The sequence below is a fragment of the Phodopus roborovskii genome, unplaced genomic scaffold (genome assembly GCF_943737965.1).
Source record: "Phodopus roborovskii unplaced genomic scaffold, PHOROB, whole genome shotgun sequence".
Taxonomy (NCBI): Eukaryota; Metazoa; Chordata; class Mammalia; order Rodentia; family Cricetidae; genus Phodopus; species Phodopus roborovskii.
The window spans coordinates 9,940,237-9,967,885 of record NW_026126540.1 but is presented as its reverse complement, the minus strand read 5'-3'; the positions used below and the strand labels follow the sequence as shown (position 1 = coordinate 9,967,885).

The window sequence follows — 27,649 nt, the reverse complement described above, 5'->3', positions numbered from 1 at the left end:
CAGGATGGTTTCTTCTTGTTACATCCATTTGCCTTCAAATTTCAAGATATCAATGTTTTCCTCTGCTGAGTAATACTCCATTGTGTAAATATACTACATTTTCTCCATCCATTCTTCTGTTGAGGAGGTTACTCCCACGTTCTGGTTATTACAAACAATTCTGCTATGAACACAGTTGAACAGATCTCCTTGTTATATGAATGTGCATCCTTTGGATATATGCCCAAGAGTAGAATTGCTTGAGCTTGAGTTAGACTGATTCCCATTTTCCTGAGAAACTGCCATATTGATTTCCAAATTGGCCACACAAATATGCACTCCCACCAGCAATAGAGTTTTGTCCTGTTGACTGTGTTCTTTGTCTTACAGAAGCTTCTCAGTTTCAGGAGGTCCCATTTATTAAATGTCTATCTCAGTGTCTGTGCTTTTGGTGTTATGTTCAGTAAGCATTTTGTACTAATTTGTTCAAAGATACCTCCCACTTTCTCTTCTAAGAGGTTCAGTGTGGCTGGATTTATGTTGAGGTGTTTAATCCATTTGGACTTAAGTTTTGGGAATAGCGATAAGGATCTATCTGCAGTCTTCTACACATCAGCATCCAGTTATGCCAGCATCATTTGTTGAAGATGCTTTCTTTTTTCTATTGAATAATTTTAGCTTCTTTGTAAAAAATTAGTTATTCATAGGTGTGTGGATTAATATTATTTAGATTCCACTGGTCTACATGTCTATTTTTGTACCAGTACCGAGCATTTTCATTACTATAGGTCTATGGTAGAGCTTGAAGTCAGGGATGGTGATGCCTCTGGAAGTTCTTTTATTGCACAGGGTTGTTTTGGCTTTCCTGGGTCTTTTGATTTTCCATATAAAATTGAATGTTTTTCTTTCAAGGACTGTGAAGAATTGTCCTGGTATTTTGATGGGGATTGCAATGAATCTGTAGATTGTTTTTGGTAAGATTGCCATTTTTACTATGTTGATACTATCTATCCAAGAACATGGGAGATTTTTACCATTTTCTGGTATCTTCTTTAATTTCTTTCTTTAAAGACTCAAAGTTCTTGTTAAACAGGTCTTTCACATGTTTGGTTAGAGTTACACCAAGATATTTTATGTTGAAATTGGTGATATGTCTCTGATTTCTTTCTCGCCTATATCTTGTCTACATATAGGAGGGTTACTGATTTGTTCACTTTTTTTTACAGAATATTTAATGGCATGGGCTGTAATAACTTATTTCTAGCATTATTGAAACAAGCATTTTTGGTTTGGGAATGGGTGGAGGATAAAGCTTTTATGAGAACAAAATAAACGTTTATCTATGTTTATTTGGTTAGTGGTCAGATATTATATATATTATGTATATGACTTTATCTTCCCATTTAGTGGTAATAATATATGGCAAGGATACAGGAGGGTTTTTGTGTGTGTGTGTGTGTGTGTGTGCGTGTGTGTGTAGTGTGTATGTATGTATGTATGTACATGCCTGTGTATTGATGTGTTTATCTGAAAAAATGCTTTGTACAGAAAATATATAGTATATAGTGGAAACTTTCTGCAAAGGGGTCAAGACTATGTTGGGGAAAACCAGAGGGACAACTGACCTGAGCATGTGAGAGCTTACAGACTCTAGACTGACAGGTGGGGAACCTGAATAAGACTGAATCAGGCCCTCTGAGCATGAGTGTCAGTTGTGGCGTTTGGGCAGTCTAGGGGATCACTGGCAGTGGAACCAGTATTTATCCCTGGTGCATGAATGGGTTTGGAAGCCAATTCCCTATGGAGGGAAACTCTCTCAGCCTAGATACACAGGGGAGGGCCTGGGTCCTGCCCCAAATGATGTAACAGACTTTGATGATCCTCCATGGGAGGCCTCACCCTCTCTGAGAAATAGATGGGGGTGGGATGGGAGTTGGCAGGGAGATTGGGAGGACAGGTGGGAGAGGGAACTGGGATAGCTATGTAAAATAAGATTGTTTTCAATTTAAATAAAGATTAATTAAAAAAGAATGCTGCCACTTGACAAATGATCAAAATATTGTATGCGTATGAAAAACATATGAACACATTTGTACATGCATTCATGTACTATGTCTATCATTGTTCTACCAACTATCTGTCTGTTTGTCTATCTTTTATAGTGATCAAATATATTTGGAATATACAAGTGCAGTAAGTGGTAACAATTATAGAAATGGAAAAGCATACCATGGACATAGCAGGTCTTTATACTCTACAAGGACATTCATGTAAATTTGAAAACATTTCTATCAAAAATTTTAAAACTTAAAAATATTGCTTTGAAATAAAGGATTCTTTTAGATATTACAACAGAAATAAACTATCTCACAAGGATATTGTAGTGAATTTTTACACTGAATGGAATGCTTGATTCAATAGTCCATCAATTCCAACGAGAATAATGATTTATGAGTCTTAGGTTGATGATAGTACAATGAGCTTAGAGACACGTTCCCAGAAACTCAAAGGATTATTACAATGTGAAAGAGAGTAAAAGGCACCAAAACTTTTGTGACAGCCCATGGCTATCTACCCATGAAAGCATGAAGTCATCTATGAATTCAAAGTCCAGTTATAAAATGCAGAGACAAGAGAATTTGTTCACATGAACAAAGAAAAACCTCATCTTGACTTCAGCTTCCTCAACAGGATTCACAAATAGAGCAATATTTAACTAGGCTGAGATTGAATTTTTTTCAGGTGTAGTTTAGAAATTCTTCTGATAGGCACATCTTATTTTAACTCATGCCATGAATTTTCAAGAGATTAGTGTAATATAATCTGCTCCATATAGGCAGACTTTCTTTTTGTAGACTCATGTTTGCAAAGTTCAATGTCTTATAAAACACCAATTCCAATTCCCATGAAATTCATCCCCTATTCTGTAAACATTGTTGAGGAACTATCTCATCAATAAATTTAATACAAGTTTAGAGCTTTGAAAGTCTCTTTGAATGGTAGCAATTCTAATAATTTGGCAAAATATGCACAAATGAAAAATGACTGACTTTTGGCTTTTATGTCTTACTGTTCCTTCCTACTTATAACATCTAATTGTGCTAAACAAGTAGCAAGGTCTTTGCTGTCAAATGCTAATAGACTGGAGAATTATAAACTGTGAAATTAACACTTAGATGCAATTTTTAAGAACTATTTTTCTAAAGTGAAAGGAACTTGTCATATAAAATAAGATGTATTATGATTTTCAGTTCAGTAGTTGTTTGTAATATGTGCATCTATACCGGATATAATGTAACTTGTTTCATTTTAGAATATATTCCTTTTATCACTTAAAATATATGGCATACACTGACAGAATAAAAGTTAATTGATATTTATTTGTATTCATGGGAAAAATTTTTTAGTTTTTTTTTTAATTGATGAGTGAATACTATAGTCAAATGCACTTTGTGCATTTAGAGATTGGGATTAAATATAATTTTATTTGAAAATAACTATAAAATACTGAAAAAATGATGAGATTATAGCACTAACTCCTTGTTATTTACGGTGCTAAAATTTATATAAAATAATTTAATGTCTTATTATGAATATATTTCTTTTATTCTCTAGGGGGAAATAGAGTTCTGGAAAGAAGAGATTTGTATAAGTATTCAAGTGGTGTTCAGTAATATTTTTCTGGACAATAACAGTTTATTGAGTACTGGAACACTTTAAACATGAAAGCAAAGATTCACGGTTATTACTTTTTACTCTCGAAGAGACAGAAGAATGAATATTTTTGTTTAAACTGCTCTAATTTTAGGTCACTACAGAGAAATCACGTAGAATGATCTCAATAAGACAGAGTGGCTGTCTACTCCTTTTCAAGGCAGGGAAAGTACTGGTTGTTTCTTGTATAAATCACATTATGGTCAGAGTAATGTACAGACACAATAAGTTGGTAGCTAAGAGTGCAGGTAGTTTATGGTTGCTGGTGCCACTACATGGCTGAAAGGGCATTGGCCAAGAGTCTTAGATGTCCTGATCTGTATTTACATCAAGAATAATATAGAAGATATTGTTCTGGTATTGAACAGCCCTAGTTTGGAAAATTATTTGTAGCACCATTGAACCTAGAAAAATACTTTATGCTAGAAAATATAATGTTGGGCGAAACCACAAGACTTTATGTTCCCTTTCCCTTCCCCCTCCCTCCCTCTCTCCCTCCTTCCCATGCCCCCTGACCACCCTCCCATCACCCCCCCCCCCAACTCCACAGGGAGGGTGGTTTTAAAAAGAAACATTTGGGAATGCTTCTGTGATAAAAAATACTGTTTGGTAGACAAAGATGTAGGCCAGTTGGAGAGCTATTTATTAGCATGAATAATAGTCTATGCTCAATCTTTAGTGCTGAAGAAGTAAAATGCAGCTAATTGGGAGATGATGGCTTCTCATACTTATAGTACTTCTCAGGTCTGCCATTGAGTCATGACCATAGTCTCAGATGCCATAATGAATGATATATATGTTTAATGTCTTCTTGACACTGAGATAATTGAAATATGAAAATGAGATAAAACCCACTGAATTATGCATATGTTTTTTATTGATGGATGGCTCATAGAGAAAGTCATATAGAATGTTAAAATCACATGTAAGTAACTTCGGTTTTTTCTGTAAAGTAATTTGTGGATTTTTAAAATATAATTTGGTAAATCAGTAATTTTCATCTGGCTTTCTTATAAAACATAAATGTGTATTTTCAACATTATACTTTTCCCAGTAAATTAGGACTCATAGACATAGGGAATGCTTCTGATCAGTGTGTATGGTGATGAATTGTGGCAGCTGTGGTATGGATTTGATTTCACTTCATTCTTTTCTTCACAAGCACTTTGAAATATTTATGAAAGGATGAATTCTTTTTGTCTTTAATTTTTTTCTTATTTTACATATAGATTCAAATTCCCTTTCCCTCCCATCCTCCCACCCCTCCACAACCCCCCAATCCCAACCCTCATCCACTCCCCAGGGAGGGTGAGGTCTTCCATGAGGAATCATCAAACTCTGTCAAGTCATTTGGGGTAGGGCCTAGGCCCTTCCCTGTGTCTCTAGGCTAAGGGAGTATGGAGAAGAATGGGCTCCTGAAGTTCATTCCTCTACTAGGTATACATCCTGGTTCCATTGTCAGAAGTACCATAGACTTCCCAGGCCTCCCAACTGTGCCCCACTTTCAGAGGGTCTGGGTCAGTCTTATGCTGGTCTCCCAGCTATCAATCTGGGGTCCATGAGCTCCCCCTTATTTAGGTCTGTGGATTTCTCCAGCCTGTTCTTGAACTTTTTGTTCATCACTCCTCCCTCTTTGTAACTGGATTCTAGGAGCTCGGCTCAGTGTTGAGCTATGGGTGTCTGCTTCTGCTTTCACCAGCTACTGGATGAGGGCTCTAGGATGACATATAAGGTAATAATCAATCTAATTATTAGGGAAGGGCATTTGAGGTAGCCTCTCCACTATTGCATAGATTCTTACCTAGTTGGGATGATCAAAAGGATGAATTCTTAACCTGACATGGAGTTCCATGAGAGTCCAGCACAGTTACAATATCTGTCACATTTTTTTCCGTTGTTTTACTTTTAAAGGGATAATGAAATAAAAGATCAAATAATATCACTTAAAATGTTTAAGTCTTATTATCCTTTTTCTTAATTTATTCACATTTTATTATTGATTATTAACTTGATTATGTAACAGTATTGTACACACACCTGCTCTCGTTGTGGAATAATTAATCACATTGTGTTCCAAATAAATACAGTTGGCCTTCCTTGATAAGGTGCTCCATATATGACTGTTTGCCAGTGAGTATATTTCAGTCATAACACTCCAGTAAACAACCAGAAGTTAATTCAGGGTAAGTACCTTGAAATTAAATAGATTTTGAATTAAGCAGATATTCAGTAACATGTACTTTGTTTATTGAAGTATAGGGATGGTGCTTGGATTCACTTTGATGCAAGAATAACATAATTACTTTAAAAAATAAAACATTACTTCCATTCATCTTAAAATTCTTCATTGTAGAAAGGTCAAATTCTTACAGAACTATTCATCATGTAGTTTATTCCTTTGTTTTTTGAGGTTTGGAGTAAGATATTATCCAAAACTAAATGAGTTAAGTGAACTTTTAAAATGAGTTATTTGCTTGATGTTATAACTTATGAAATCCCTTATTAACATTATTTTTTATATTACATTTTAAGAATTTTTGCCCTCTCTAAAATAAATGTTTATACAAATAGAGCTTTTGTCTTTATATTTTAAAAAAATCTGAAGTACCAAAATAATACCTTAGAGATTACTTTTTGAGGTTATTTGATGATTCCTTATCATTATAGCTATTAACATATATAATACATATTCTTAGTAACTTAAGCTACAGATCTAGGAATGTAGAATTTCAGGTCTTTAAGGCTAACAGCACTATTTTAAAGGCTTTGGCATTTGCTCTTATTAAAAGGTCACTTTCTAGAATCTCATTAATGGTTATTAATATTTATAATTTATAAAATAAAATTAGCATAGCTGAAACTTATGAGAACTCAACAATACTATTCTACAAAGCTCTCAAAATGGAAGGTATAACCAGAAAATTAACTTTCTTGAAATTGACTTAGTGGACACTTTATGAACTGGGGCTGTCTTGTGAAGGGGTATGGTTTCCTAATGCTACTGTCCTTACAGTTGTTAATTGTTTAGTCAGAATGTATGAAGATTTCAATCTTTGTTTTCATTTTACCATTTATATTTGACTATTGTTTTGCTTCTTTCAATCTTTCTTCATTTCCTTTTCTTTTCTTTTGGGAAACTCTGAAGTAGAGTTAGGATATTTTGCTGTTAGAATCAAGATCCATGGAGTATGAGAAAAGCTGTTGTGGGGATAGCCAGGCTTGTTTGTTGATTTCAAATGCACTGGCTTTCTATTTCTCCTGCTCTTGGTCTATAAAACTTTTGAGGTAACATGAACACAAGTGTCCCTTTAGTCAGAGTGAAAGGTGTATTGAAGTTATGGGAAAATAGAGAGGAAGAATTATAAAGCTGGTTAGAACTGAAAATATTCCAAGAGTAGAGCCTTACCACTGGTTTTAGGAAACTCCAAGTATATATTATGCTAGTTTTGGATGGAACTTATTACTACCAGTAGCATGATGGCTTCTCCTATTTAATGATACTTATACAACAAACCGCCATGACATAGAGGTTGTCTATGGTAGTAGTACATACAGAATATTCTGCATGTGTATACATTTGTTCAGGATAGTCTAAGATACTTTTCCGTTAAACTTACAGAATAAAGTCTGATTTGAAAACGAATACATTTTAAATTAAGACCACACAGAATCCAAGATGGAGAAGTTCATATTGTGGAGTTTCCTGCTGTTTTTTTCTGGAAATCAAGCTTCAAGAACCGTGGCACAAAATAATGCTGAGTTTGCAGTGGATCTTTATAAGGCTATTTGTTTTTCTCACAAGAACAACATTATATTTTCCCCTCTTGGAACAACTGTGCTTCTTGGAATGGTCCAACTAGGTGCAAAAGGCAAAGCACAACAGCAGATTGTGCAAACTTTAAGGATGCAGGAATCCTCATCAGGTAAGCAGCCTACATGTAACTCTCTATAGATACCATACCATCAGTTTTAGTTTTAAGATATCAGAGAGAAGCTCAGCTCTTACAAGTGTAACAGGTGAAAATAAGCAGAGACAGTACTAAAATTACGACCAACACATAATTATAAATATGTTTTATTCACTTATTTTTGTTTCCTCCTAAAATACATAGCAAAAATACTTTATTAAGAAATCAATGCATATACAGAAATAAAATCCTCTGTCTGCCTGTGTATTTTTCTGTGAACTGTTTGCATGTTTCAATTTACTGATTTTTAATAGCAAAGAAAGAATTCAAAATAACATTGCATTTTATTCATTCTTGTGTAAAGGGCATTAATTACTCAATCCTTCTTCAGTAATTGTCTCTCACACTTCTCTAACAAAAACAATGAACTACTTTACGAAGAGACCATGAAAAGCATCAGCATTTAATTCATGAGCTTGCTTAGTAGTTTTATAAAATGGGGAAAGGAAGGTCTTAAATACTCCATTTGCTTAATACAGCTGGTTGTTTTGAAGTCTTCCAAAGTCCTACATGTTCAACTGACATCAAATCTGAACCATGTCCCTAGTGACCTGGCTTTGCTTTCAGATCATACTGGTCTAAGAATTAGGCTTTTATCACAAACCCATAGCATCAGAAGAGACATCCAGATTTTTGATTTGGAAGTTCAGTTACTGCAACCATAATTAATTTCAAGATATTTTCCTTAGCACAGATTATCTCTATTCATGAATTTGTTTTTTTTTTTTCTGAAGATGTTGGCAAGGCATACACTGCTCCATTTTTAATAAAAGCAACTTTGTACAGAAAGGTTATTGCTAATAAACTAATTGAGTTTTCCATTGTGAATACCAAATAATGAAGCTACTGTAGTATCATCTTGATTAGTTTCATCAAGTCCCAACACAACATTCTCAGAAAATATGGTACCTGAAAATTAATATATTGTGTATGAATGCATACAAAGATGATAAGCTATCAAAATCGGCCTCTGAAGTTAAATTCCTGCATGGATATTCCTTAGAGGGAAACATACATGTCTTAAGAATGGTGTGGTGTGAACATAAAAATCACATTAATAGTGATGAGGTACCATCAAACATGGATGCAGTCCATTAGCCACTGCTTTAATGTCTGGTGCAAACTATGCATCTAATATCTAATCACTCTTTAAGATACACGTAACCTTGCTGTAGAGATAAGAAAAAAAAAGGGTTGAGTATTTGGCCAGTGCTCTTCCTCAAGACAATGCCGTGAGATTCATGAGGGAAATTTTATGTTCCTTGTAAGAAACACACACACACACACACACACACACACACACACACACACACACACACACACACACAAAACTGATCTGCCAAAATATTTCTGCTATTCATTTTCTGAGTTTTTCTGAGTTTCTGAGTGACAGAGAGACATATATGGAGGATCAGTGATGAAGGAAAAGAAAGTTAAAAGGCAAAATAATGAAAATAATGTCTGGAAAATAAAAGAGAGAAAAGAAGTAATAAAAGATAAAAGAAGATACACAGTTAAGGGTGAGAAAGAATGAGAGAGGGACTGACAAGGAGATGCAGAAATTTCTCCACACAGTTGAAGTCAGAGCAGTTACTGAGTTAAGAGTGAAGCAAAGGTTGAGACAGCCAGCAACAGGCAGTGCTGATATAGTCGTGGAGAAACTGAAACAAAGGAGAACTCAAAATTAATCTTGTCTTTATTTAAAATTGTTATAACTTGTTCTTCACATTTTCCTTTTTTGATTTTTGTGTCTGTGTATACATTCACATGAAGTCACATGTGTGTGCATGTGGTGGGTGCCAGAGGATGCTGTCTCCTTACTTTTTGAGACAGGGCATATCACTAACCCTGGAGCTAGACTATTTTGATAGATTGGTTGACTTTCAAGCCATAGGGTTGTCAGCGCTGAGATTACAAGCACTTACTACAACACTTGCTTTTACATGAATGTGAAGGGTCAAACTCAGGTCCTTGTGTCTATGCAACCAACTGTTTTTGACCCATCTCTTTAGGCACCATTTCTCCTTTCTAAAAACAATATTGTGTTGAAATATAATACAGCATGATTATGGCATATTTTAACACCTAGATTTAGTCCCTCAATAATTTTGTCCTTTAAAAAGATTTATGATTTAAATTCGATGTATTTGAGTGTGGTTTGGACATGAATGCAGGATCCTACAGATACTAAAAGAAGATATCAAATCCAGAGGAGATGAAGATGTAGATTATTGTGAACCACGTCATATGTTCAGTCCTATGGAAGAAAAGAAAGTGTTCTTAATCACCAAGCTGTCTTGTTGGTCCTCCCCCTGAACCATTGATTTATAATGGTATCTATTGAATCTTCAGTCTTGGTTTTTTTTTTTTTCTGCTGCCAATGTGTGGTCCTTGCTATATTCTACAGAGCTCTAACAATGCAAATAACTGCTAGCATCCTTTCTCCCAAGGTGCTCAATACTTAATATGTTACCCAAGCACCAACGTACATGCCCAGAATATACCTTCTTCACTGTGCTGAACACCTGATAATGCCTCTGAACAATGTTACTGACTAGTCAAAGGCTGCATGGGAGTTACTACTATTTTATCAGGGAGTCATGAAACGAAAAGTCTGGATCTAGGGTGCACCTCACCGTTAGACTTTATGGCCAGCATGCTTAAGGTACCAAGTTTAATTTACAACACTACAAAGAAAAGAACACTTAGAAGAATTTTAACCCTCATTCTACAACAAATAATTCCTTGCGGTTTTGCTGAAATCATGTTACTGCACAACTTTCCTTGTATCTGTGAATCTCAGATTTCTTACTATAAAAACAGGGTTTGGATTAGGGTATTTGGGTGGACCATTTGGTTGAATTAATCCACAATCTCAGGCTATTTGTGTGAGTGGGTACATATAAATATTCCTGAACATTTCGACACCATAAGCTGTTTTTCAAGGACTGCCTTTTAATATTGCAATCTCTCTCTCTCTCTCTTTGTGTGTGTGTGTGAGAGAGAGAGAGAGAGAAAGAGAGAGAGTGTGTGCTTGCATGTGGGTAGGTGCACTTGAATGCAAGTGCCTTTGGAGGATGGAGGTGTTGGACCCTATGTTGCTAGAGTAACAGATGGTGAGGAGCCTTCTGATGTGGGACCTGAGAACCTCTAGAAGAGTAGTATGTGCTCTTAATGGCTGAAGTATCTCTTCAACCTCACCCCCACCAACACTCTTTTTTGAGGTTGTCTCTGATTGACCTGGAATTTGCTAATAATATGTCTGGACAGTGAGTCCCAAGGATCCATCTGTGTTTGCCTCCACAGTGCTGAGATCATAACCATGTGTCACCATGCCCAGCATATTTGTTCTTTTTTTCCTTAAGGTTTGAATTTGGGTCAAACTTAGAACCTTATGATTTATTGGAAGGATGTCACTGGCTGAGTCACAGCCCCAGGCCCTAGGTCTACTTTCATGTGCATATTTGTATCACATGCATACATAATTAGCTTTTGGATTTTTGACATCAGGAGGAAAGAGCCAGTGCTAGAATTTTAAAACATTTTCTAGTAGTATAATCAAATCAATTATCCCTATTATCAGTTCTCTGTAGTTCTACTATAGGAAATTAAACATTTTTTTCATTTCTAATTAGTAGACATGCATATGTAATTTTGGTTTGTGAGAATGGGGTCATTAACTTGTAAATATAATCAACTTTATAAGTCCAATATTTTTGTAGTATCCATCAAACTTGTGCTACTTGATAATAGCTTTCTATTGATTTAGGACCATTAATAAATAATAAATAATTAATAAATCACTAGATTTATTAATGGTCAGTTCTTTGTCACAGGTTCTTAGACCTTAAGTATATGACATGATTCTATTTGCTCTGACAAATGAGGTACAGCTATTTTTTTTCCCTTCCTCTCCTTTTCTCTACCATTCCTTTAAAGGAGTCCATAAATTATAAATGCCTGGAAATTACTGTAGAATCCTGTCACTTTGTCTTTGTCATTCATTCTTTTGGATAAACTTTTGTGCTTTTACTTAGGAAGTTCTCACAGTTAGCTGCCTAGGTGCTAAACTATTCCATTTAAAGCTTCATATAGCAATGAATACCAGCATCCAGAATCTTTGCATGACCATAAAATAGTTTAACATTCTCCATCTCCTTCTATAAAAAATCCCTTGGTTTTCAGGAATCATTGAGGTCCTCAAGTTTAATAATATGAAATATATTTTTATATTTAAAAATCTTTTATATATTTGTCTCTGTCTCAGTGGATAGAGAACCTGAAGTTTCCAGTATAATGTAGTGCATCTAGTGCAGCTTTTTCTATAGATGTGAAGATTTTCCCTGTTCAAGAACTTCAGACCAAGGAGGTATCGGGACCAAAGTTTAGCTTCCAGCCTACTGGGCAAGATGCCAAGCATGTGGCGGCAGCTCCCCAGTGTCAGCTCCATTATTCATTACAAAGATTATGACTATTAGCTCTATAATTAAACAATGGGTACTCTCATACTTTATCTCCCTTAGATATTTGCAAAGAAATATTCATTAATATTTGGTGTGTGTGTGTATGTGTGTGTGTGTGTGTGTGTGTGTGTGTGTGTGTGTGTGTGTGTACATTCCTCTCCCTGTGTGTGAATGGCTGTGTGTGCTTGTGGTGATTAGAGGTCTATATCAGGTGACTTATTCTATTAATCTCTGTCTTATTATTTAAGAGAGGTTCTCTCACTACACCTAGAGTTAACAAATTTGCCTATAGTAGATGACTTCAGACCCCCTTCTGTCTCTACCTAACTGCTGCTGGAGATTACAGGCATGAAATAACCTCTCTAGCTTTTATGTGGTGATGGAACTGAAGTCCTTTGGCTTGCATAGCAGGCACTTTACTGGCAGAGCCATCTCCCCAGATTCCTCAATAATTCTACTCAATGAATACCTTTTTTTTAAGTAAACTATGTTTTTTAAAATAGAGATATATTAAATACTATCAACTTTCAAGTTACACAAATAGCATTTTACTGAAAGTATCATGAAAGCTCAGAAATAACATGCTATAGGAAACAGTTTCTGATTTATGACTTAGTTTCAGGATTAAACCAGAAGTACACTGTAACATTAGGAGATGCCGAAGAAATTATGGACAGAATCATCAGAGTAGACAAGATTTAGAACTATGTGTAGCACAAATAAATAATCAGATGATGGTAATTATTTTAGTTGATTTTACTCAGTAGCTATTGCTGGGATGGCCAAGGACTTTTCCCCCCATAGATAGCCAACATACATAGATTCCTGAATAAGAACAAATAGGCACATCAGATTTTTATCTAAGTCTAGCAATGATTGTAGGGATTATCTTGCAAACCTTGAAACATGGACAGGTACAGTTCTTCAACAAACAGCAATGTTTTCTGGAAGCTGAAATAAAAGTAACATTGAAACACTGTTAATTGATGTCATACCTCCACTAATACTCTCTACATTTCCCTCTCAAAGAAAGGAGTCTTACATGGAAACTTCCTCTTACTGAATGATCTAAATGTGGTGAGAATCTGGTCTTTCCTTCAGCCTGCATAAATTCATAATTTTGTTTCTGAAACAAATTAAATTCACATGGCTATTCTTTGTTTAGTATAATTGTTAAGTTTTCTGCAAAATTCATCTTCTATAGGAAGCAAGTGTTCAATATCTTTATACTTACTTCCCATAGTTAAGTCCCAGCATGGAAAACTGGTGGTATGAATCAGAGCAAGTGACAAAGCTAAGAAGCTACTGTTTTCATGTTGTTCAGTATGTGAGCATATATCATGATTATTTTGAAGGAGAGGGATTTTCCACGCTGAAGTCACTTTTCTCAGCCATCTCAAGGAAGAAACAGGAATTTACATTTAATCTTGCCAGTGCCCTCTACCTTCAAGAAGGATTCATTGTGAAGGAAGCCTATCTCCATGGCAACAAGGAGTTTTTTCAGAGTGCTACAAAACTGGTGGATTTTCTGGATGCAAAGGCTTGTGCAGAGACAATCAGCACCTGGGTAGAAAGCAAGACAGATGGTAAAGTTCCCCATTTTCATAAAAATGCTATTTCCTGTTGGATTCATAGCTTTTAATATCGTCAAGAGTGGCTCAGTATTTCTCTTTCTACTGCGGATCAAGCAGATCAAGTCTTGCATTTCATCTCACTGTTATTTAAATTAATGCTAGATTATTCAACTCAGAGAAAGTATAAAGATTCATGCACTAATTTCCAGACAGCCCCCTATTATTAATGGGAGAATTTTAGCAATAATTTTTGCTCAAGCATTGATTTTTTTTTTTTATGTATGGAAACTGGAGGCCTATCTTTGTTAAGGAATATATTAGATATGTCAATTCCAAATGTCACTTTCCCAAGTATACTGTAAATATTTTAGTTGATTGTGTTAATGTTTAAAAATAATGCTAACAATCTTATCGTAGATATGCTAATCTAACCTTTAGAACCGATGTAGGAAAAATTAGAAAGTCATTAAATAGAGGTTAAGGTCAGGATAGATTTGAGTTCAAAGTTTAGAACATTGTGAGCTTGGGTTCTTTTTAAAATTAGGATACTGACGCATTTTTATTAGAAACTTTAATAACAATATATTTTGTAATAAATGTATACTGGACCCCTAATAGTATTTTTCTTTCATTATGATTATGTTGAAGAAATTTATGACTGGGTGAGTTGCTACTTGAATTTTCATGGGTAGATTCAAACACAGAGGTATGCATCAAGATTGTGGTTTGATGGTGAGGATCAGAATGTATAGGATTGTGAAATAAGGAAATAATATTTTTATGAACAAGGAATTGCCTATTGCACAGAGAAGTAAGACAAGAAAAGATTGGTTGTTTTGAAGATGAAAAACAGGCTAGTCACTGGTCACTGGTTACAGCCATGAGAGTAAGACGCTTGGATGTATCACTGATCTACTGGGTCTGGTTGTTCTGGTGGGACAGTTTAATCCGTTCTTAGGTTTGATTAAAACTGATATTTCAATTCTCTTCTTGTCTGAGCATCAACTGGACATCATCTCATCAGAGAGTTCATTACTAGTGATAGTATTCAGGCATCTGTACTGGCCTGTCCTTGGGGTTCTGACAGGTTATGCCCTCAGCTGCAACCACTATGAGAACCACCTGTGCAACTTCACTATGTTCCCTTTTAAAAGGGCCCTATCCACCTCCCATCTTCCTCTCCCTCTATCTCTCTCTGCTTCTCTCTCTCCCTTTTCTCCTCTCCCTCTCTCCTTTTCCTTCTTTCCCTTCCCTTCCCTTTCTGCCACCCCTCCACCCAAGCTCTGTCTCATGGAGTCTTTCTCTCATGCACCAGTTTTTAAAATTATAACTAGTTCTGTCTATTTTTTCCTAGGACACTCTCATTTCCTGTTCCCTGGTGTATCTATTTGCACGTATTTCTTAGGGAAGTATTTAGCAGCATTTCCTTTGGCTCTTACCTGCTCAAGTTAGATAATACAATACTCTGTCAAAAAATAGCTCTATGCCAGACTACTTAATTTTTCCCTTCTTTGTTTTCCATCCTCTATATAGGAAAAATTAAAAATATGTTTTCAGAGGAAGAATTTGGCCCCCTGACTCGCCTGGTCCTGGTAAATGCCATTTATTTCAAGGGGGACTGGAAACAGAAATTCAGAAAAGAAGACACAGAGATGAGGGAATTTCATAAGAAAGATGGCTCTATAGTCAAGGTTCCAATGATGAAGGCTCTGTTGAGAACAAAATATGGTAATATGAGAATATATATATATATATATATATATATGTGTGTGTGTGTGTGTGTGTGTGTGTGTGTGTGTGTAAAAAACTATGAATTTGATAACTGAAAAATATATTTAATGAACTTTAATTGTTTCAGGTTATTTTTCTGAGTCATTCCTGAGGTTCCAGGTTTTGGAATTGCCTTACAAAGCTGATGAATTTAGTATAGTCATCATCCTTCCCACAGAAGATGTGAACATAGAAGAAGTGGAAAAACAAGTTACTGTTCATCACATCCAGAGATGGTTCTCTGAGCTCCACGAGGAGGAAGTGGAAGTCAGCATCCCTCGGTGGGTCGTGTTCTGTGTTACTGATCTTTGAATTGCAAAGGGAATCCTATGGTGCATTTAGATAATTAACTCTCCACTGAAATTATAAGGCATTATCATAGGAAGCAATGTTTATTCACACCAATATGCTTTTGAGAGACAGAAGAACCTTCAGGAAAAAATGATGTACCAAAATATCACAGTTTATATTCTACCCTGTGTTATGAACATTTCACATTTCTTCCTACATTTTAATATAGTATTTTGTTAACTGAGCATTTCATAGTCCTACAATACATGTTGAACTATTCTCTGCTCACTATTTCCCTTCACTTTTCCATACCTAATCCCTACTCCATAACCCCTTGAAGATGTTCTCCCCTCCCTATTTCCCCTCATATATTGCAGATCTCACCTCTACTCCTATGAATTAAAATCAGAAATTCTAAGTTCTGAAATACATTTTTCTTACTCAAATGTGTTTTATGTATGAACAGTGGATGAAAATGACATAGGCTCGGTAAATATTTTTCTGTTGACTGATGACTTTGTTTCAGACATCTCTGCCCCTGCTCCAAAGTGTATCTATATGTAGCCCAAGTTCATTTTGAAGTCATTATGTAGCCCAGGTTATCATCAAACTCATGATCACCCTGCCTCTATTGTGCTGAAGCTGCAGCTTTGTAACACTACCTTCAGTGGCAATTTTAAAATTTATTATTCATTGCTGTAGTTCTTTTATATCTGAATGAGCGCATAATGATCTTTAAACTGGTAAGCAAAGATCTGGTAAATGGGAACAATTTAAGCAGTGGCATTAGTTTTCCAGAGCTACTGTAAAAAAGGAAAAAAAGAACAAGTTAGTTGATATCAGTGACAGAAATTCATTCTCTCTTAATTTCAGTTTAAAACTGTAAACTCAAGTTGTTATTAGAACCACAGTATTAGAACACTGACCTGAATTTGTCTTCAATCTGCCCCTGTTCTTTCTAGCTTCTGGTGGAGTTTAGTAATCATTATAGTTAGCAACATAGATAAGGCTGGGCACAATACTGGCTATTCTATACCCTGAATTGTTGCATAAATTAAATGCCTCTTTTGTAACATGGTTTAATCAACATCAAGCAAGCAGGATACTGTATACAAGAGACAGCAGCAAGGAACATGAGACTGTTGGTAATATAGCTCCTGATTGTAGAACTTCCTTTTCCCTTCTTTGATGTAGAATGAGTGTAGAATCATTGCCTATAGGATGGACAAGTAGGTAAAATGGTGCAGGGACAGAACTAGCATTTATTGTCGCTACCAATTCCGACATCTAATTTTAGATATTGTCTTATAGTTGGATATTAGCAGAAATTCATGTTATTTTGGCAACCTGTACAATGAGATCCTGTAAATATTTTAGAAATTAAATTTTATTAGATTGGATCATATGCCTGCAGTGTGTCAGATTCCTGTGTATAAGAAGCATCATAAGAATGTGTTTATATGTGTGGATAAAAAGTGTGAACTTATTACATGTAAGTAAGGTAAAATGTTAGTAAATTTAACCTATACAGTGCTTTACTTTTGTAAAGGATTACATATATGTGTTTTTGTGTTTGTGTTTGTGTGATATATCTGGGCCTAGGTTTGTGTATAGAGTTTAGAAGGCAAGTTCAGATGTCATTTCTCTCTTTACACCTTGTCAGAGTCTTGCTATTTGCCAATGTGTATGTTAAGCTAGCTAGCCTGTTCTTTATCTCTGCCTCTTATTTTACAGTAGGAATGCTGAGATTATAAATGCATCTTATCACATGGGAGATTTTACATGAGTCTTGTCAATCCAAACTTGTGTGCCCACACTTGTGAAGCAAGCACTTTATTCTAGGAGCCATATCTCAGTCTCTGAATTTGGATTTTGATACTATTGCTTTGTTTTTACAAATGTGGCTTGGTTACTTTCATCATTAAATAATACAGGGTTAGCTAAAGTCCATTATGTACACAATGGGATTTCAGATAATAGGATAGAGACTGACAGGGAGACATCAAGAGTTTATAATTTTTCTCTAATTTAATGAGAACTCAGGGTATAGGGGAAGGAATTAATGAGAAAATTCACAGTAGTGACAAGAAACTATTAGCAGGTCCATATTAGCATAGGAATTCAGATTTTCTTTCATTTGCTGCAGTGTTTATGGTGTTAGGCTTTTTTTTTTGGAAGTCTTTTTTATTATTAAATTGTATCATTCTTTGGCTGAACATTATCATTTTCCTGTAATATTGGTACTAGGACATTGTACTTACTGGCAGAATCTTGGTACAACAATACCCCTTATTTTGTGGGATAAACCCAAGAGATTCTTTTTTTTTTCCCAGATAATCATATATATATATATATATATATATATATATATGATACAGAGAGAATAGTGTTTACTAGATACTTGCAGTATGAAATGAGGAGAAAAGTGGATGATGGACAATGGGTTCCAAGAGAAATTGAGAAAGTTCAAGTGAGATATTGCATTTCACAGCCTATGTTTTGCTATGCATGTAGAGGATCAGAATTGCTAAGCAAATAGATTTTTTTTTCCTTCAAGCATTTATCCTTTATTTTTTCTTTTTCTTTTTTTTAATTTTTTAAATTTATTTTATATAACAAAGTCCATTTAAATGAAAACAAACATTTATAGACAATATTTGGGAATTTGGCATCGTTCTTTCCAAACTACTTCCTGCTGGTAAGGGGCGCTGTCATGGGGGATACGAAGAAGATTCAGAAATCCTGGCTGTAGTCTGTAAGGCTGCTTTGTCCAGCTGTTTTGAATGTAGGATCACCTGGTACTCTGTTTCAGGTGGTCTGGCTTGATCAAACCACATTAGTCTGGAAGGAATCCACAGCTTTTCATTTTCTGTGGAAACAAAAATAGAAATCCTTTGCCACAGTAACTTGTCCTTGAACTTAAATTTTGGAGTCAAAGCATTTTTTTAAAAATTTAATTTATTATTTTACATGTCGATTCCAGTTCCCTCTCCCTCCCTCCCTTCATCCCTCCCTTCCTCCCTCCCTCCCTTCCTCCCTCCTTTCCTTCCTTTTACCCTCTCTGCCCTCTCACATGCATTCTAATCACCCTCCCCTCCCATCCCCCCAGCCCGATTCCATATGTAGGGGAGTGCCATCCAGTTGGGGTCATGTAGATCTGACAGATCATGTGAAATAGGGACTAGGGCTTCTCTCCTGTCTCTAGATTAAGGCAGTTATCGCTCCATGGGTGATGTGCACCAGGGAATTATCCTGGCTCCACTGTCTGAGGTTCCTTAGACTGCTCAATCCTTCTGGTTGAGAACCATATTCAGGGGGGCCTGAGTCAGTCCCATGCTAGCTTCCCAGCTATCAGTCTAGTGGCCATTAGCTCCTCCTTGTTGAGAAGTAGGAGAAAACTAGGAGGAGGAAAGGAAAACATGTGCGACCAGGAAGATTGAGCCTGGTTAGAAATAAAAGACAGAAAAGAGAGAGAGAGAGAGAGAGAGAGAGACAGAGACAGAGACAGAGACAGAGACAGAAAGAGAAAGAACATAAAAGAGGGAGCCAATATTGGTTTGAAGAAAAAATTTAACACAAAGGTCTAGAGAACTACAAGACTGCTCCCAACGAACAATTTGAGCTTCTGTGGAAAGGCTTTCATAAATGCCCTTCCCGAGAGTGAGATCAACAACTAACTTATCCATGGAGCCCTCAATTAATGCCTGTTAGAAACAGGATCAAACACCCATACATAAACACTGAGTTGAACTAGAACCCAGATGCAGATGGAGAGGACAAGACCAGGTGGCAGAAACACATACAGACAGCTTACCTGACCAAGAGATTCTTTTAGAAAGAATGGTATATGGTAGACTATGTGAACTTGAAAGAAGTAGTAACAAAACCATGCCAGTTGTGGTGGTGTTAAGCTTTTTTTCAACTCAATGTTTACATATGAGAACAAATCCCTTGTGTAAAGCAAACAATGTTTCATATGCTAAATATTCCATTTCTTGATTATTTAATTTACTATTTATCTAACCATCATTTTGTTGCTTATTCCTTTACTTTTAGCTACTATTCCTTTGATAATTTTAGTTTAGGGTTTAGGTAGGTGGGAAATAAAATGAGTCTATGACAAACCATGACTCACACTGTATATATTGATCAAGATTATGGTTTGGAATTACAGTGAAGTTATATTTTGATTAGAAGACAGAAAGAGTATGCACATTTACTTTAACCCAAATGGACCTGAGTTTAAATAATATCTCATGCACATATCTTGACCTTTCTTCTATGTGAAAGGTAAGGATAATGCTAACTTCCTAGGATATTTTTAGACATTAAAAACTGTGATCTATATTAAGTGCTTAACCATGGAAGTTCTACTTCATTCCCTCTATTCTTGGCTGTAGTAATTATGGATAATTAGATATTGGCCTTAGATTATGCTTTTATCAAATGACTGAATGCATTTCTATTTCTGCATGTTCCACTGGACTATGGTATGAGCAGGACTATTATTTAAATGACTTTCTAGTGATAATTGCACATTATTAGACATTGTAATAAGTCTTCAGTGTTCTTGTCATTATCCTGAAATTGTTGGTCTATTATTCTAAAAATAGAAGGTATATTAGGACATACATAGTTCCCACCTTTATCGCTATTCAGCTTTAAGAGTATGATAAAAAATGGTACTTTTCAAACAATTATATTTAATTTTTCAGCAAGAAAGTGATAAGAAGATGAAGATAGCAGCATAAAATTAGCAATTTTTATTAGCAATAGACTTTTAGTTTTCAGGTTCCCTGCAAATCTAAGGTACTCAAGGCTTGGAATGTCTAGATTGTTCTAAAATACATGCTGTTTTGTCAGGAAATAATTTTAGCTCACTCCCACAGGATATTAATTAATTTGAAGAACTACAGTGAAGAAATTTAATCAATATTCATCAATTAAAATTATGGTTGAATCAGACCGATTTTACATCTAATTTCTAGCCCCTGACTTTAGCTTAGGATTTAGATTCCAGGTCCTCATCAGCTGTACATATTTTGCGGAAAGTGCCTGTCAGGGTACAGACATAGCTCTTGAGGTAGAAATTGCCAGGGAATGTTACTGATACATGATTTTCACCAGGATGCAACATTTTCCCCTTTTAAAAAAAGTTTGTGGTTTCTTTTTTCCTTTCTCTCTCTCTCTCTCTCTCACTCTCTCTCTCTCTTATTAACTCTTGACTTTCAGAGGGCAAAAGAAAATTCTTGATAAATTTTTATATTTAAGAACTGAACATGATGTTTTATTTATTAGTTTTTGATCCAAACTCTTTACCTATTCATGGGTTACAATTAAATGAGATATAATACATGAAAAACATTTAGAACACTACCCAGTCATAGCAGTTTTCCCCAAACAATCTTTTTTTTTAAATTTACAATCTTATTTTACATGTTAATCCCAGTTCCCTCTCTCTCCCATCCTCCCATGACCCCCACCAATCCCCTATCCCATCCCCAATATCTTTAAAATATTATTTAAATTAAAAATATTATAACCCCATATACCTCAACATTATTGATACTTAAGATTCTTAATGTTTGTTCTTGGACAGTCAGGTTGGTTAATACTGTGCAAGAGGCAAGATATATATATATATATATATATATATATATATATATATATATCAAGCTTGTTTTACATATCAATCCTGTTCCCACACTCTCCCATCCTCCTCTGTTCCCCCCACCAACCCCCATCCCATCCCTTTTCTGCTCTCCAGGGAGGGTGAGGCCTTCCATTGGGAGTCTTCAAAGTCTGTCATATCATTTGGAGCAGGGCCAAGGCCCTCCATCATGTGTCTAGGCTGAGGGAGTATCCCTCTATGTTGAATGAGCTTCCAAAGTCCATTCATATACTAGGGATAAATACTGAACCACTACCAGAGGCCTTATAGACTACCCAGTCCTCCCAACTAACATCACATCCAAGGAATCAGGGGCGGTCCTATGCTGAGCTCCTCTTTGTTCAGGTCAGCAGTTTCTGTGGGTTTCTCCAGCCAGGTCTTGATTCCTTTGCATATCACTCCTTCCTGTCTGCAACTGGATTCTGTGTGTGATTTCTTAAAACTGAAAAACCAAACCAAACCAAACCAAACAAAAGATTCTCTAAAAATCTACGAAATAAAAAGGTACTATCTCTTTCCCCCTGTATTTAAGTGATACTATAAGAGTCAGTGCCTGCAGCTGCCTTGCGACCATGGAACATCTATACCCAAGACAATCTTTGAGATTCTCTTATTATTGCCTTCTTCATGAATGAGAAACTCAGTTAATCGTGAAGCTGGAGTCTTCATTTATGGCCTGGTATCAAAACCACTGTTCAGTTGTCTTCCCTGACCTGATAGATTTTATCCATTTTACCCAGTTCCCTTCCATGTTTATTCACATGAAGTTGTTTCTACCTTAAACATTAGAAACGTCCATCAAATGAAGAGAGTCACAGAAAATGTGAGAATAACTAGAAAGGATGAGGTAGAATGCCTCTCTGAACATCAGGATCTGAGAGTCTTCCTCCAGGGTTGGTGACTGCTGCCTCCTGCTTACAGTGATTTGAGCATGTGCCAAGGCCCATCTTTGTCAGGAAATCTCAAGTAAAGAAAATTGCTAGAAAGAAGCTTGACACTTCTATCAAAGATGTTAAGCAAGAAAACAAAGAAAAACTGTTTTTTTTTGGGGGGGTAATTTTCAGTTTAAAAACATACCATCATCTCTACCAACAATATACCCAGGAGGCAATTTATTAGCAATGTGGAACCAAGTAATGGAGCTGCATAAAAAATGATGTGAGTGTAAGAAAATGAAGCCTGGTTGGTGAAAGACAAAGATTTACAATGTAGTCTTTGCCAAGTCACCCAAATCATTAAAAAAAAATCCTAGAAAATGTTCACCGTGTATGTTTTAAGTAATTTTTCTTCATCTTTTTGAAACAGATTTAAAACAGAACAAAAATTAGACTTCCGAGATGCATTGTATTCTTTAAATGTAACTGAGATATTCAATGGTGGCTGTGACCTTTCTGGAATAACAGGTATGCTACTGATGAGTAATTCTTATAATGTCATGTTGATTTGTTTTTGTTGGTTTGTTTGGGGGAAAACACATTAACAAATTGTTCTTAAAATAAGAGAGCCTTCAGTTCCAGCAAGCATAAACATAGTGAATAAATGTTATGCCTTTGGTGAGCCTCCTATTAATATGCACTGTATCTTCCATGTAAGAAGTCTCCCTCAATGGAATTTGGGAAGCAATTCATAAAGTTGGATAAACATTCTTGCCATACTTATGATAAAACTGTGTAAGTAGAAGCATTAGATGGGTTTTATTCTGCCCTGTTAGTATTCGCTTACTTGGTGACTGTCATCTAAGCAGGACAAAGAAAACTCAGATGGACAACTGCTTTTCTTTACTTTTTTTTTTTAATTTTATATAATCAAGTTCATTTAAATGGAAACAAACATTTATAGACAATATTTGGGAATTTGGGCATTGTTCTTTCCAAACTACTTCCTGCTAGTAAGGGGCGCTGTCATGGGGGATTCGAAGAAGATTCAGAAATCCTGGCTGTAGTCTGTAAGGCTGCTTTGTCCAGCTGTTTTGAATGTAGGATCACCTGGTACTCCGTTTCAGGTGGTCTGGCTTGATCAAACCACATTAGTCTGGAAGGAATCCACAGCTTTTCATTTTCTGTGGAAACAAAAATATATAAATCCTTTGCCCCAGTAACTTGTCCTTGAACTTAAATTTTGGAGTCAAAGCATTTTTTTAATTTAATTATTATTTTACATGTAGATTCCAGTTCCCTCTCCCTCCCTACTTTCCTCCATTTTACCCTCTCTGCCCTCTCACATGCATTCTAACCACCCTCCCCTCCCATCCCCTCACCCCAATTCCATATGTAGGGGAGTGCCATCAAGTTGGGGTCATGTAGCTCTGACAGGTCATGTGAAATAGGGACTAGGGCTTCTCTCCTGTCTCTAGATTAAGGCAGTTATCGCTCCATGGGGGATGTGTTCACAAAGTCCTTTTGTGCACCAGGGATACATCCTAGCTCCACTGGATGAGGTCCCTTAGACTGCTCAGTCCTACTGGCTGAGACCCATATTCAGGGGGCCTGAGTCAGTCCCATGCTGGCTTCCCAGCTATCAGTCTGGTGGCCCGTTAGCTCCTCCTTGTTCAGGTAAGCTGTCTCTATGTGTTTCTGCCACTTAGCCTTGTCATCTCCTTCTGCATCTGGGTTCTACTTAGACTCAGTGTTTATGTATGGATGTTTACTCCTGTTTCCAACAGGCATTAGTTGAGGGCTCCATGGATAAGTTAGTTGTTGATCTCACTCTCCGGGAAGGACATTTAAGGTAGCCTTTCCACGGAAGCTCAAATTGTTAGTTGGGAGCAGTCCTGTAGTTCTCTAGACCGTTCTTTGTGTTCAATTTTATCTTCAAACCAATATTGGTTCCCTCTTTTAAGTTCTCTCTCTCTTTCCTTTCTCTCTCTCTCTCTCTCTCTCTCTCTCTCTCTCTCTCTCTCCCTCTCTCCTGTCTTCTATTCCTAACCAGGCTCAATCTTCCTGGTCCCACATGTTTTCCTTTCCTCCCACTCGTTTTCTCCTACTTCTCTCTCCATTCACTGACACCCCCCCCTACTTCTCCTGAGCTCTGGGGGACTTGTGCCTTCACAGTTCTGTGAGGGAGTTTATATGAATCTCTTAGAATACACCTTGTATCCTAGTTCATCTGGTTGTGTGAATTATAGGCTGGTGATCCTTTGATCTAAGTCTAAAATCCATATATGAGTGAGTACATACTGTGTTCCTCTTTGTGTGACTGGGTTACCTCATTCAGGATGGTTTCTTCAACTGCCATCCACTTGCCTGCGAAGTTCAAGATACCATTGTTTTTTTCTGCAGAGTAGTATTCCATTGTGTAGATGTGCCACATCTTCATTAACCATTCTTCAATTGAGGGGCATCTAGGTTGCTTCCAGGTTCTTGCTATTACAAATAGTGCTGCTATGAACATAGTTGAACAGAAGTCTTTGTTGCATGGATGTGAATCCTTTGGGTATATGCCTAAGAGGGGGATTGCCGGGTCCTGTGGTAAACTAATTCCCATTTTCCTGAGGAACCGCGATACTGATCTCCAAAATGGCTGTATGAGTTTGCACTCCCACCAGCAGTGGAGGAGTGTTCCCCTTTCTCCACATCCACTCCAACATGAGTCATCATTGGTGTTTCTAATTTTAGCCATTCTGGCAGGGGTAAGGTGGTATCTCAAAGTTGTTTTGATTTGCATTTCCCTGATAGCTAGGGATGTGGAGCATTTTCTTAACAGTCTGTCAGCCTTTTTGATTTCCTCTGTTGAGAATTCTTTCTTCAGTTCTGTACCCCATTTTTTAATAGGGTTATTTGGCGTTGTGTTGACTAGTTTCTTGAGTTCTTTCTATATTTTTGAGAACAGCCCTTTGTTGGATATAGGATTGGTGAAAATGTTTTCCCAGTCTGTGGGCTTCCGTTTGGTCTTGTCAACTTCTCCTTTGCCTTACAGAAGCTTCTAAGTTTGAAGAGGTCCCATTTATTAATTGTTTCTCTCAGTGTCTGTGCCCCTGGAGTTACATTCAGGAAGCAGTCTACTATACCAATTTTTTCAAGGGTACCTCCTACTTTCTCTTCTAAGAGGTTCAATGTGGCTGGATTGATGTTGAGGTCTTTGATCCATTTGGACTTGAGTTTTGTGTACGGCGACAGACATGGGTCTATTTGCAGCCTTGTACACACCCTCATCCAATTGTGCTAGCACCATTTGTTGAAGATGCTGTCTTCACCCCATTGTATAATTTTGGCTGTTTTGTTGAAAATCAGGTGTTCATAGGTGTGTAGGTTAATATCAAGGTTTTCAATTCGATTCCATTGGTCTGCCTGTCTATTTTTATGCCAACACCAGGGTGTTTTCAGAACTATAGCTCTGTAGTAGAGCTTAAAGTCAGGAATTGTGATGCCTCCTGACTTTTATTTTAGAGGGTTGTTTTGGCTATCCTGGGTCTTTTGTTTTTCCATATAAAGTTGATTATTATCCTTTCAAGGTCACTAAAGAATTGTGGTGGGATTTCAATGGGGATTGCATTGAATATGTAGATTGCTTTTGGCAAGATTGCTATTTTTAATATGTTTATCCTACCTAACCAAGAGCATGGGAGATCTTTCCATTTTCTGGTATCTTCTACAATTTCTTTCTTTAGAGCCACAAAGTTCTTGTTATATAGGTCTTTTACTTGTTTGGTAAGCATTTCACCAAGATACTTTATGTTGCTTGTGGCTATTGTAAAGGGTGATGTTTCTCTGATTTCTTTCTCTGTCTCTTTGTCGTCTGAAAAAAGTAGGGCTACTGATTTTTTTGAGTTCATCTTGTATCCTGCTAGTTTGCTGAAGGTGTTTATCAGCTGTAGGAATTCCCTGGTAAAGTTTATTCAGTCGCTTATGTAAACTATTATATCATTTGTAAATAGAGACAGTTTGACTTCTTCCTTTCCAATAAGGATCCCCTTGATCTCCTTTTGTTGTTTTATAGCATTAGCTAGAACTTCTAGTAAGATATTGAAGAGATATGGAGAGAGAGGGTAGCCTTGTTCCTGATTTTAGAGGAATTGGCTTAAGTTTCTCTCCATTCAGTTTGATGTTGGCAGTTGGTTTGCTGTATATTGCTCTTATTATGTTTAGGTATGTTCCTGTTATCCCTGACCTCTCCAAGACCTTTATCATGAAAGGGTGTTGAATTTTGTCGAAGGCTTTTTTCTTCCTCCTCTAGGGAGATAATCATATGGTTTTTCTTTTTCTGTTTGTTTACATGGTGGATCACGTTGATAGATTTTCATATGTTAAACCATCCTTGCATTCCAGGTATGAAGCCTACTTGGTCATGGTGGATGATTTCTCTGATGTATTCTTGAATTCGGTTTGCCAGTATTTTATTGAGTATTTTTGCATCGATGTTCATAAGGGATATTGGTCTATAGTTTTCTTTCTTAGTTGTGTCTTTGTGAGACTTGGGTACCAAAGTTATTGTGGCCTCATAGAAAGAGTTTGACAACGAACCTTCTGTTTCTATTTTATGGAACAGTTTGAGGAGTAGAGGTATTAGTTCTTCCTTGAATGTCTGGTACAATTCTGCACTGAATCCATTTGGCCCTGGACTTTTTTTGGTTGGAAGGTTTTCGATGACTGCTTCTATTTCATTGCGGTTATAAGTATATTTAAGTTGTTTGTTCTTGATTTAATTTTGGTAAGTGATAGTTATCCAGAAACTTGTCCATTTCCTTTGAATTTTCAATTTTTGTGGAATACAGATTTTCAAAGTATGACCTGAAAATTGTCTGGATTTACTCTGTGTCAGTTGTTATGTTTCCCCTTTCATTTCTGATTTTGTTAATTTTCATGTTCTGTCTCTGCTTTTTCGTTAATTTGGATAAAGGTTTGTCTATCTTGTTGACATTCTCAAAAAACAAACTTCATTACCTTGATTTTTTGTATTGTTTTCCTGGTTTCTATTTTGTTGATTTCAGCCCTCAAGTTGATTATTTCCTGGCGTCTACTCCTACGGGGTGAGTTTGCTTCTCTCTGTTCTAAGGCTTTCAGTTGCACTGTTAGTTATCTTATGTGACTATCCTCTGTTTTCTTCACATGGGCACTTAGTGCAATGAACTTCCATTGTAGCACTGCTTTCAAGGTGTCCCATAAGTTCGGGTATGTTGTGTCCTCATTCTCATTGAATATTAGAAAGTCCTTAATTTCTTTCTTTATTTCTTCTTTGACCCAGGATTGGTGTAATTGCACATTGTTCATTTTCCATGAGTTT

At 36.4% G+C, this 27,649-nt stretch overlaps 1 protein-coding gene across 1 annotated transcript in view; it reads left to right on the top strand.

Moving 5' to 3' along the window:
* Positions 1 to 7,369: 7,369 nt before the first annotated feature.
* Serpini2 (serpin family I member 2) overlaps positions 7,370 to 27,649 on the top strand; it is a 33,621-nt gene continuing 13,341 nt past the window's right edge. The window contains exons 1-5 of the mRNA XM_051199189.1: positions 7,370 to 7,616; positions 13,480 to 13,710; positions 15,232 to 15,426; positions 15,557 to 15,749; positions 22,736 to 22,833. Of these exons, the coding sequence (XP_051055146.1) occupies positions 7,370 to 7,616; positions 13,480 to 13,710; positions 15,232 to 15,426; positions 15,557 to 15,749; positions 22,736 to 22,833 (964 nt within the window). The remainder of the gene's footprint in view (positions 7,617 to 13,479; positions 13,711 to 15,231; positions 15,427 to 15,556; positions 15,750 to 22,735; positions 22,834 to 27,649) is intronic.